The sequence below is a fragment of the Pempheris klunzingeri genome, chromosome 12 (assembly GCF_042242105.1).
Source record: "Pempheris klunzingeri isolate RE-2024b chromosome 12, fPemKlu1.hap1, whole genome shotgun sequence".
In the NCBI taxonomy this organism is placed as follows: domain Eukaryota; kingdom Metazoa; phylum Chordata; class Actinopteri; order Acropomatiformes; family Pempheridae; genus Pempheris; species Pempheris klunzingeri.
The window spans coordinates 10,798,252-10,811,318 of NC_092023.1; the positions used below are offsets into that span (position 1 = coordinate 10,798,252).

General features: G+C 40.9%; 1 protein-coding gene across 1 annotated transcript in view; it reads left to right on the top strand.

Annotated features, from left to right (window-relative positions):
- LOC139210995 (inactive phospholipase D5-like) overlaps positions 1-12,753 on the top strand; it is a 40,374-nt gene extending 27,621 nt beyond the window's left edge. The window contains exons 3-10 of the mRNA XM_070841228.1: positions 3,973-4,159; positions 6,883-6,991; positions 7,241-7,368; positions 8,682-8,879; positions 10,539-10,675; positions 10,851-11,016; positions 11,115-11,205; positions 12,033-12,753. Of these exons, the coding sequence (XP_070697329.1) occupies positions 3,973-4,159; positions 6,883-6,991; positions 7,241-7,368; positions 8,682-8,879; positions 10,539-10,675; positions 10,851-11,016; positions 11,115-11,205; positions 12,033-12,580 (1,564 nt within the window). The 3' untranslated portion in view covers positions 12,581-12,753. The remainder of the gene's footprint in view (positions 1-3,972; positions 4,160-6,882; positions 6,992-7,240; positions 7,369-8,681; positions 8,880-10,538; positions 10,676-10,850; positions 11,017-11,114; positions 11,206-12,032) is intronic.
- Positions 12,754-13,067: the final 314 nt, after the last annotated feature.

Consider the following 13,067-nt stretch of genomic DNA (forward strand, 5'->3'; position numbering starts at 1 on the left):
CATAATTCCTCTTAAGGCTTCCAATAGTGTGTGTTGCTTGGTTGTTGGAGTACAGTGGCAGCTGTCTCTGCCCCCTCATCTGATCCAATCCAAATGACATGTATCCAGGATGTACATGTGTAATTGCCTGCTGTCAGATGGCTGATGAGCAGGTTAGTATTGATCCACAGCTGCCTTGTGGAAGCACCAGAAACACTGCTTGGAGAACCACACTTGCCACATGCCACAATTGCCACAATTTTTTCATAGCTTTTAGCACCTCCTGGCCAGTCAGCTGCTTACAGCAACAACATTTTTGAGTGCAAAATGTTCCTTCCTTCCTTCCATCAGTAGTTTTCTATCAGCTTAGGACTTCGAACAAACACATAAACCATTCAAATTAATTTGAACACATCTCACACAGTATAAGCGTGATGCTTGAGTCTGACATACAGTGTTGTGGTTGTGTGGACAGCGATGTCCATATTTATATAAACACACACACAAATATATACACACATCTCTATATATATATATATATATATATATAGATGTGTGTGTGTGTGTGTGCGTGTAATTGTATACCTTGTTGTTGAGTGTTGCTGAGTGTCAGAGATGCAATGCCAAGCTACCTTTGCCCCAGTCAGATCTGCCTAATTTTTCTTGTGTTGTCTTCAGCACAAACTATTGTAACTGTAGTAAGTTTTTTGAAAACTATCAGCCATCACTCAAAATGTCAGCACCCAGGACAGCAGTCGTGACAGATGTGGAACAGTGCAATTAACTAAGTACTGGCAGCCTACATTCATTTGCATAAAACACAGAAGATATTTTAAAATAAATATCCTGAAGTGGTTCAAGTTCCAAGTAATAGATTGAAATTTACATAGTAAGTGTGTTTACGATGACAAATAGTGTTTTGGTTTTGACTAGTGAAACATTTACATTTAAGATGAGCAGGATGCATGGAGCAGAACAGCAGCAGCCCCTGTGATGCCCATATTAATGTCCTGCTGCACACCCAGAGCTCAGGGCAGCTGAGAGGATGGATCATTTATATCAGATGTCAGGGGCTGACTTTGGCACGCTGCATGATCCCATGATGTTACTCTAAGTGAGCTACGGCAGGCACACAGTATCACAGTTGTGTAATTGGCATTACTACATACATTGTCCTAGCATGCTGTGGTGAGTTTATATGATCTTAATTATATGTTTAACAAGTAAACCTGTCTCAGCCTGGACAGCTCTTAAATGGTGTGAAATATTTTGTCGTGTTCAGCTTTTTGGAATAAAACATGGGGAGGAGCAGAGAGTAAACAGAGTGATCCCACTGAGTTCACCTATCATACTGTGAGGATGGGAATACATTAACTTTGGGAGTGAGAGATTTTACATTCAGACACACACACTCTCTCTGCTTCTGTGTCTCATGCATGCACACACGCACTGTGAAGTTTACACCACGTCGGTATTGACTGCTGGGGCTGAATCACACCCATAAGAGCACAGATGGTTTACAATGGAGGGGGACCAGCAGTGGACACCACAGACTGCTTGGATCGATGAATCCCTTACAGGCAGAAACTACTGCCTCCCTGTTTTCTCCACTTTTAATACCAAAGCCTGTCTGGCTGTTTGAACGACTCAGAATCACCATTCATCATACCTCACAGACATTAGAGTGGACTGAGAGGATTTCTTTCAGAATAAGATTACCCCTCCTCTTCTTAATGTTTTCCATCTATTTCTTGCTTTTCCTCTTTGTGAGATGTTTCCTGTAGCTGTCCTAGTTTTTGCTGTCTTTTCAGAACAAAGGCGCTGTATGTAACGTTAATCTTCTCTATAATTTCATCGCAGCTCGCTATTTTGGTTTCTTTGGGCTTTTTTATACTTTTCATTTCATGTTTCTCAAACCTCTGTCCTACAATTCTGTTACTGACAAATGGAAGAATACCCACTAAAATAAAACCCGCAGCATACAAGCCAGCTTTGGAAGTGATTCTCCCAAACTCCGCTTCACCACAAACATTGACTGTCATTTCCATGGGGAGAACTCAGCATGTTGTGATCACAGAGGGTGTGAGTCCTGCAGTTTGACCCTTGGCCGCTTTCCAGAACCTGAGTTGGCTTTACTTTGGCCGTGAATACATTTTCAAACTGTGAGCTGGCAACTGTCCTCCCAATATGATGCCAGTACATTATCACCTGCAGCACATGCTCACGGCAGTGTGCCCTTGAGGGAAGCAAAACCCCCCGAGCTGTCACACGTTGGCTGACCCTGTGCTCTGACTGGCCCGAGTGCTAAAATCCGTTTGGTATCACAGAGCCCACGCCAGGGAGTTCGCCAGCACAGACTCCACTGTGTCTTTAAGATAGTTTACTGGAAAATAACACAATGAAAGCTGGATCAACTACATTCCTTTAAAATGCAACTATACAGCATGTGCCAACACTTTTTACTAGAGTTGTAAACTCCATTATCAGGTCACGAGAAACAACAAAACTGCTCTAAACTACTCCCTGAGCTAATTTTAAACTTGGACTAATTAATAGTGTTATGTTAACATGGATCAAATGACTCTGACCACCTGGGCAGCTACCCTTAAGTCTTTCAGCTTGTTTTGGTTTTTCGACCTAACAATAACATCATGTTTAATAAGATTACTGATGTATAAGACTGTGGTGAAAAGGCATACACCCAACTTCACTCCTACCACGCACTCATTCACGATGACTTAGTTATGAGTTCAGATTGTTTGTTATAGCTTAACACCATGCTCTACCCATCGGGCCACTAACCTAATCTGCAGTAATATTTACCACTACATTTCACATGAAGTTCATCCTCTCACATGTAATATAAGGACATTCTTGTTCAGAAGTGGTTCTGTTAGTCACTTGGACAATGTTTTAACCAGAGATTTAATCAGCCACAGAGGTGCTGCGGAATTCTGAGCCGTTCACCCTCACTGACCACCGTCCCCCCTTTTCTATTTCCCTTTTAAAATCCAGTCGGCAGAAATCTATGTTGAAGCCAGATGCAGAGAGAATATGGTGAGCACTGGAGCTTGATAATAGCCCTGTTCTGTTTGGCTGCAGATCTAGGGCTGCCACGGCTGATTCAATCTATTGACTCCGGTGCTAATGCGACTGTCATTTTCAGGCATCCTGGCGGGGTAAAATGAGAACTGGAGATACATGTGGGACAACTCAGAGTGGTGGTTAGACAGATAAATTGACATTACACCTTGGCGGAAAGTGCAAAGATATTCACAGTGATATATACAAAACATTAGAATTCAAAACAACCATCACTGAGAACATTTTCCCCATCATTTAACTTTCAGCTTGGTGGTAAGGCTGTTCTGCTCTCCATGCAATCCACTGCATCTGCTATACAGTATATTGGTTTTGCCCCTGTATATGATTTCATTTTATGCTCCTTGCTCACCACAGTATATTACCCTAGACAGCTGATGATTACATTGAAATGTAGCATGTGATAGCATAGGGAGTAGTGTATATGAGAAAACAACAGGAATACAGCCAAAATGAGTCACTTTTTCACGTCTAAGTGTAATTAAATTTGCATGGTTGACAACTTTTCACTTCAACTTTCAACTATTCTCAGTCCTTGCCTGAGGCAACCTGTATAAGAACTAATGATGCTTGATGAAATCTAAGTGGTTCAGAAATCTTGATAACTCTCATTAAGCTAACGATCCAGAGAAGAAGAGTGCAGTTACCTAATTTGTAACCTCATATCAGTGGCACCCAGGCTCATAATAACTCTGCCACTAATGCAAACAGATAACTGCCTTGTGAAAGACCATGAATCTTCTGCATTTTCCCATTAACAGGTCTATCTGGCTTAGCCTAATGATGTTTTTTGAGCTTTTTGCAGCTTTTTTAAATGGAGATCCTAAATTTGTTTTTCACTTACATGTTTCTTTGTTACTCAGTTTTTCTCTCGTTTTTTTTCCTCCACAGAGTGGTGCTTGTGGAAAACATCCCAGAGGACATCTCTTTCTTAGACAATGGTACTTCCCACCTCCCTCTGTCAGTGGGCCTGTACAGCTTACTAGACCGAGCTACCCGGGTTGTCGAGATAGTCTCCCCACTGTGGCTCCTCAACTCCTCCGATTATGAATCCAGCTTCCAGCCTGCTGCCAGACAGGTAAAACCAGGGCAATCCAACAGAGACCTGACTTTGAAGAAGTTGTGCCATTTATTTAGATTTTGTGTCTGTTTTACCTTTTTTTATGTCTCCTCTGTGTGTCTTTGTGACTGAATTGCCCTCTACAAAATAATCAGTGGGGGAGGAGTACTCAGGTCCTCTACTTAAAGGGGTAGTTCAGCAGTTTAGCATTATACGTACATGTGCATCCATCCATCTGTCCGTTATATATATACTGCCTTGGGGGATTGGTGGGGTGGTTTGAGTCGCACACTGGTAGAGGCACTTGTTCACCTGGACAGACCACCAGTCAATCTCAATGCTGATACATAGAGACAGACAGCCATTCACGCTCGCATTAATTAATTGCCCTCCATATCTTTTGGACTGTGGGAGGAAGCCAGAATACCCAGACTGGACTAGACAGATTTCAAAATGGAATATTATGAAGGAGACACCATGTAAAATCTGTGGAGTGCCACTTTAAGTAAAAGTTGCTATCAATGCATCAAAGCATAAGCAGCATTTAGTGTTATAGCTGGTCAGGGTGGAGATAGTAAATTACTTTAGATACAGTCAGGTTTCGTCCAATCGTAGTCAACATAGGGGTCGGGCCCCCTCCAAAGGGTTACTACATAAGTCTGAGGGGTTGATACAAATGATGACCAAAGTATGAAACCAATAGCTGTCCTTTTAGGATTGTATTTGTGGATAAAATACTAGTCTGGAGTATTTTTCAGCAATGAGCTATTCATTTCGACAGGATGTGTGTTATTGACAGTCGCCTGAAGGGTTAGCAATACAGTGTACACACACACACACACACACAGTTTTGTTTTAAACATTAAAGTATGTCCGGACTAATGAAATCCAGAGGCTGCTGATTGGAAAGCAATATCTCAGCACAGAGGAGCTAAAGGCCTTTCAGCCTGCAGCTCTCTTTCTCATGCTGTCTTCTCAAACAACAACAACAACAAAGCAGACATATCATTGGAGGGGAGGCTGGACCAGTAAATTCAATATACTGTAAAGGCTGAAAAAGTGATAAGAGGTGGAGGTGGAGATGCTTGCGTAGTAGGCACATGCACTGCATGTCTGTTTTTATCTGTTTGTGTCCTCTTAAACATTGTGAACATCAAACAAAAAGTTGTTTTGCAACCACAACAAGAAAGATTGTGATCAATTCTGCAGACATTTTAAAAGGGTGATAACTGAAGTCTGTGATATTCAAAAGTTTAGCTATACTTTACTTTTTCTCACATGCAAATGTCCAAAAAGGCAATATATCAACCTGTATCATAAAAAATAGAAGGAATTCCAGAGTTTAGTGAAATGTGGTCTGCAAGTCAATGAGCTTCCCTCTAATGTCGCTGCTACATGAATGTGGTTGCTGCAAAGGCATTTAATCCTCATTTGATAAGGCAGTCTCATTAAAATTAAGATTTCTTTGCCAGGAGTGACCTGAGAACACAATCAGCAAAACAGAAACAACACAACTACATAACAGACATGGACTTACTGTTTATTACAGATTAGGAATTAGAATCCTAAAAACATCAGATAATACAGATTTAAAATCCAAGTAGTAAGTTTGATGGCAGTTTGCAGTGCATTTCATTTAAAATGTAAATATTATCTGAAACCAATTCTGCCAGCATTAGTGAGGACATGAGAGATATCTAAGGTGAAGTAGCTACAATGTTGTGCACTGCAGTTATTAGATTTAAATGAGATTGTAAATTTCCCCCGATGGGGGATCAATAAAGTCCATCTTATTCTAAATGTGAGGTAGTTTATAAATGATGACTCATCTCAAAGTTTTCTGCGTAAAAGCCTGAAATCAACCTTGTTTAAACCACATGCTCTTAACAACACAGGCTGTATGCCAAAAAGTCAGATTAGCCTGATGACATCATCGAGGTTAGATGCTCAGACTTTTAAAACCTCCCTCCAGAGCTACAGAGGATATTATAAAACACATTAAGTTTATTACTCGTCAGGACAATTCAGCCTGTGATGTTTTCACGGGCTGAATTGTACTATATTGAATTTCTGCATTTTAAAAGAGCTCTAACAGTCATTCCATAAAATTTCAATATGATATGAAACAACAATGCTCCCAATGTCAACAGTGTCTCCTCTGGCAGGTTTGGTGTAAAGTGATCTATACTGATGGTACAAAATAAGACACAAAATATCATATGCGTCTTCCGGATATTGAAATGAAGCCTATTTTACCAAACTGATATCTCACTTCATCTGTAACTCTGCTTCTCTTCATCTGCATTTGTGATTGGTATGTATTTAAGGTCAAATCATCAAGGGATGATGGGTTTTACATCTACTTACCTCCTCAGTGTATTCATCATTTCATTATTCTCAGTGTATTTTAGTTTCAAAACTGTAACAGAGGGTTCACTGTTACTTCAAATGATCTGATTACTATGACTCATCATACTCATAGTTTATGGTTGTATTGTATGTGTCACGCACAAATATGGATGCTTGATCAAATAAATTGATCAGATAAATTGAACAAGGCATCACAGTTGCTGGCTTTAGACAAAGGACCTCTGGGAATGTAGCACAAAAATAGCACATAAATGGCTGCTGATGGTGCCGGAATATTAAAGGAAATCTAAGCAATACACAAGAATCTTGTCTGAATACACAGTGCATGGGTTTCATTTGACAGCAGAGGTTTTATGATATATTTCCCTCAGGGCAGGGCTCTGCTGTCCAGGCTGCAGGGGCTGAAAGCTAAAGGAATCCAGCTGAAGATCTCCAGTGGGATGATCGACTCGACTGAGCTCAGGACGCTCGCCAAATACAGTCAGCTCTCACTTTCACTGTATTATACATTCTGTGTGTCTGTGTCCAAACGTGTTGTAGCTTTGCTCTGTCTGTTGACTATTCTCTCTCCCTGTTTGTCCTGCTCACTTTCCATTTTCCATTCATTTTCTTGTTAGTCCTGTTTCTGTCTATGTCCAGATCTAGTTTCATCCTTCTCCTTGTCTCACATGTAACTTCCTTTTCTGTATTTCTTTTTCTTGCTGCCTTTCTCTCACTCTCCTTTTCTAGACGCTGAGGTCCACTACGTGAACATGACCGCGCTGACCAAAGGCCACCTCCACTCCTCCTTCTGGGTGGTCGACAGGAGACATTTCTACATCGGCAGCTCCAGCATGGACTGGAGATCCCTTGCCACAGTATTTAAGATCCACCACACATCACAGCACACATGGAAACACTCATACTCCCTCACACACATCCATATTTAATCACACAAAAACAGGTATTTGAGAAAAAGCACCGTCACAATCTCAATCCAGTGAATTCTGAAGCTGTATTGTAACACAAATTATGCAAATTGTTACAGTTACAAATCAGTTTGCACCCTCTGCTGTCACTTTGTTTCTTAATTTACACAAGATTTAATTACATAGCATAAGTTCTGTATCCTCTAATGTGAAGTGCTTTGAGAATGTTCTCCTGGCTCAGACTCAAAAGTACAGCATTTTATTTGAAGTTCACATCTCTCCTATGCAAAAGGGTGCCCCTCTTGAAAACTGCATCATCTGAAATAAGATGTATCATGACCACAGGTTAAGTTTTACATTAAATCAGATAATTTATGTTTACAGATTGCTTAAAGGTTGCATTTAGGTATATAAAGATTCACGTGATGTATTTAGTGACACACAATACATATGCACACTTGCATGTGTGTATTTGTAAATTATGAACCCAATTCTAACACATTTGTGTAGATGGTTGACATACTTGCACATAAGTAACATGTCAGTGTCATTTTCTTCAAAAAGTCATATATAAGGGGCATGTAAGGTGAGGCATTCAGAAATAGAAAGTGGCCATTCTTTCATCTTCTTCTTCAAAGCAGAGTTTCTTGCATGGTTCATTAACACGTGGAGCCCTTTTTTAAGACAGTTTGATCTATCTTTAGACACCAGATGTACAAAAGGCCTTCATTTAGAGAGATGAATTGCAAGGAGCTCAAAGTAGCCACACCAAAAATTGAAAAATGGAAAAACAAAATGGACTATTTCAGAGTGCGCAAATTATGTATAGAATAGGTTGTGTCAAATGAAATTTTAGTAAGTGGAATGTAAACTTTATTAGGAGTGTTTTCTTCATGTAAACACTGCTGGGAAGAATGAATGTGCAGGGTGAAAGAGAAAAAGAGTCGACAGTTTAGGAGGCACAAGCTGAGAACCTGAGTTCTCTTTTTTCAAGCCTTTTTGAAATGAAAATGATGCAGGGAGCAAAGAAAGAAAATTGAGAAGAGAGAGGAGAAACACTGTAGTGCCCTTGCATCTTCTTGCTGCTGTGGCTGCTGACGATGGGCGAAGCCCTGTCATTGGATGAGACTGGTGGACGAGTAAAAAGAGTAAAAAGGTTCAAATTACTTGGAAAAGAAATGTGATTGTATGGAGATGATGGGCATTATGTTGATGTAAATCTTAGTTACGATGATCTAACAGAGATTCTGTTTGTTCTCCAGAGGAAGGAGCTGGGTGTGTTGGTGTACAACTGCAGCTGTCTGGCTCTGGACCTCCACAGAGTGTTCAGCCTCTACTGGGGGCTCCAGTATAAAGACTTCATCCCCTCCTTCTGGTCCAAGCGCCTTTTCGCCCTCTTCAACAGAGACACACCGCTGGAGCTCACTTTCAACAGCACCAAGGCTCAGGCCTACATCTCTGTAAGTTAGACTTACGAACAAGATAAACACACCAACCCACAATTTAGGAGATATTTCATACTGGCAGCAAGTAAAGGGAACACAAAACTTTTATTTAAATTAATGTTTATAATAATCATTTAAAACAGAAGAGATATCTCTCATTCTTGACTCTGCAACCAATGCTAAGTATTTATGGTCTGAAGTTATACTTTACAGGCTCAAGTGCACCTAGTCAGCCATGAAACATCTATATTAAATTTGCCCTCCATTACTTAACTCTCAAAAGGATATCACATATAACTGGTGCCTCGCATAATTGAATGTCATTGCCTTGAAAATGGGATGTTAGAACAGACCATTCAAAAGTGACCTTCAGTGCCTGACTAAGATGTTGAGACAAGTCTGAATTTCAGTTGTGGAGAACTGACAGTCCTTTGTCATGACATTTTATCTTAAATTTCATCTTAAATCATCTTAAAGCACTTGTGTAATTAACAGCTACTGCATGCCAATTAGGTGAGCTTGTTTTACAGCTTTAATATTGTGCATGATGGCTCACTGGCACACCTCATGGAACTGACTTAATGAAATGTACTTGTTAACACAAGTCAAGATATCTGAAAAAGTTTTTTGTGCACAAAGTTTCACTTACCAAAGCTGTGCGTGAAATCACACATTCACTCATCCACAAGTGTTTACTCTACAGTGAACAGTAAATGGAGATCTCACAACTTTCATTTTTTCATCCATAAATTATATCGCATTGTGGGATTGCGGCGTCAGCTCAGGTTGAAGTTGGGCGAGGCTATTCTGGGAGTTATGTGAGGTCACTAAGTAGAAGGATTAAGCTATAATGTGTCCCAAATCAACAGATACAGTAGGGCACTGTTTTAGATGTCAGTCAAGTATCATGTGTACACACTCACACAGTCCCACAAGGAGGTCAAAATACCTGAAAACACCTGTGAGGGTGTAACATACGTGTGCCATTGTTAAGGATATCAGTCCTAGCTGTGCTTTTGCTGATATGGCAAGTCAAAATGTCTGCTGTGCTATTCATGTTTTTTAACAAGGAAGGAACTCAAACTTTTTAAACAATGAAGACTGTAAATGTATACAGCACGTCTCCTGTGGAGGTGACAGTTAGGAGGAAGAGTTCATTTTTCATATTAAGTGTCCCTGCAGGACACTGTGTCTCCCAGTACCATCTTTTTCCTGGACATGAATGATGGGAATGTCACCCTACCTGCAGCAGAAAACAGATGATCTGGCTGGGCCGTCCATCGCGAGGAGATTAATATCAACACAAAAAGCACAAAGAAAGCACACACTTGCAGTTAAATATTCACCAGTTCCTGTCAACATGAAGTTAAAACCAAAACTTCAAGGCTTTTCAAACAGCAGCCACAGATTTAACACACATACATAAAACTACAAATCCCAATGGTCGTTTAGGTGAACAGTAACGATGACACCTGAGTTGGTTGTTATGATAGTAACAGTGTCAAAGATCCTGATGGTAATTCAGCAAATTATCAAGATCCCTGTCTGGTAACAAACATCTGTTTACAAAATGTTCTGACCATCTGTCATGTGTGTTTCTTCAGAGAGGAGCACACTTTGCCCAACAACACCACATCTTAACTGTCTTCGCTGTCTTTCCTCTTCTGATGACAGAGCTCTCCAGATGTTTTCATCCCCAAAGATCGCAGCAATGATCTTGAAGCCATTTCCAGGGTCATCCAGGAGGCCCACCATTTCATATATATCTCCATCATCGACTACCTTCCCCTCCTCGGCAGCAGCTCTCACAGGTTTGAACCACTGCCATTGTTGGAGTTGCTTTCTTTGGAATGATTTGTCAGGCATTTATCATCAAAAGCTTGGATGCCTTGCTTTGATTCAAGTGATTAAACTCCGTTGTATGCCCATGTGTCCATCTGGCTGTGTGCCCACATTTTGTGTGTGTGCGTTTGTGTCTGTGCCAAGGTACTGGTCTCGTATCGACGGCCTCATCCGAGAGGCTCTGATCCTGAGGAAGGTCCGGGTTCGTCTTTTGATAAGTTGCTGGGAAAAGACTCATCCACTTACTTTCAACTTCATCTGGTCCCTGAGGAGTCTGTGCATGGAGCAGGCCAACTGCTCACTGGAAGCTGTAAGCACAAGGCCACTGTGTACTATTTTCAACCCTATAGATATCCTTTGTCAGTGCTCACTTCACTACTGTGCCATTGTTTGTGTGTATGTGTGTAGAAGTTCTTCAACCCCAGAGTGCAGAGAGATGGCAGCCTCCAGGGAATAAACCACAACAGGTTTATGGTGACAGACAGAGCACTTTATTTAGGTGAGCTCATCGACTAGACTTCATAAATGTGTCCTGTATACTGTACCTCTGCTCACTCCGCTCACAGATCTCATTTTTAGCTGACTTAAAAGTAGAGTTCAGCCTTTTTGGAAGTACAGTTAATTCTTTACAAGAGCAGATTAGCCTATTTGATTTAGCCTGTTTCCAACTGGAGTGGAAACAGAAGGGGGCACAGCTAACCTGTCTCTCTTAAAGGGTCAAAAATACACCTGCCAGCAATTAACAGGATGTATGCCTCCACGAACAATAATGTAAAAATGATATTAAATAATTGTGGTCTAAGAATGAATTACATGGTGCACCTATTACTCTGCTGAGTACTCCAGGAGGTCAAGCAATGCAATGTTCACCAAGAAACTGTCACAGGACTTAAATCTAATGACACCATTAATTGTTGTTTTTACATTACCGTTTAATATTTGTTTATTTTTAATGAAGCAATACACAAAGAATTAATTAGTGAGCTTGAGAAGCACTGATACTAATATTTTTAAAGTTTGGACAGAGTCGGGCTAGTTGTTGTTGCTTCCAGTCTTAATGCTGAGTGAAGGTAATCACCTCCTGTCTCCAACTCCTTACTTAGCAGACATAAAAGTAGTATTGATCTTTTCATCATCTCTTCATCATCTAACTCTCAGAAAGAAAGCAAAGTATTTCCCTTAGTGGTCAACGATTCCTTTAAAAACATATTTTTTCAGGAAGTTGAGGACAGGGCACTTTACAGAGCATTAAGCTCTGCAGCTGTTAATTATTTAGAGCATTTGTTTATTTGTTTCTTGGTTGTTTCTTCATCTGTGTCCTGACAGGTAACCTTGACTGGGTGGGGAATGAGTTTACCTTTAATGCAGGAGCAGGCCTGGTGATCAGCCAGCCAGAGGGCATCGAGGAGAGGAACTCTACGGTGGTGGAGCAGTTACGGGCTGCATTTGAGAGAGACTGGTTTTCGCGTTACACCCGCTCACTGCAGGCCAATAAGGTCCCCATCTGCAACAAGCACCAGATCAACAGGCTGGTGTCAGTCAAAGCTAATCACTTGGACAATGGACCAGTGCCTATCAGAACAGGTCAGCATGATCATGGACCGGCACCAATGAGAAACAGTCACAAAGACAATGAACAGACGGCAGTTAAAACACAGCACCATGACAACAGACAACAGAGCAAAATCAGTCGCCAAGGCTTGGCCAATGGGCTGGTGCCAATTATAGACAGTTACCCAGAGAGGAGACAAGTCAAAATGAGTCACCTTGACAACAGACAGGTACAAATCAAAGGTAATTACAATCCAATGGATCCACTCAGTCAGTCAGCTGAGAGCAGCGGCAGCAGAGAGATCTCCAACGGGTCCCTGTGACCACAAAGCACGATCGGTTCCTTTGCACGGAATGATGTTTGGAGAGCTGCTCTTTTCCAGTAACAATAGACTCACTGGGTCTTTGTAGCATTTTATTATTGCCATTTTGAAGAAAACCATGTAATGTTGAAGATTTAAGTCTATGTCATCTGGTTTGCAGGACTTGATAATGTGTGTGGATGAAGTGAACGCTCTGTTTTTGATGGATTTCTGACACCCAAACATTTTGGTTTAGAGGAAATACTGATTAATACACTGTAATAATAACTTACTGTACAGTGAGCTACCTTGCTACTTATTTAATATTTTTTCTCTTCTTCTTGAGGTCTCTCAAGCAAAGGTAACAGTTGAACTCTTATTGATTGTCTAATTATTGTATGTTACTGAAAGCTGTTTGGCAGTCATGATGTATCACCCTTTAAAAGGAACAATGACACCTGCATGCCTATGCAGAGACGGGAGGTAGTGCAGCACGTGTAGCTACACT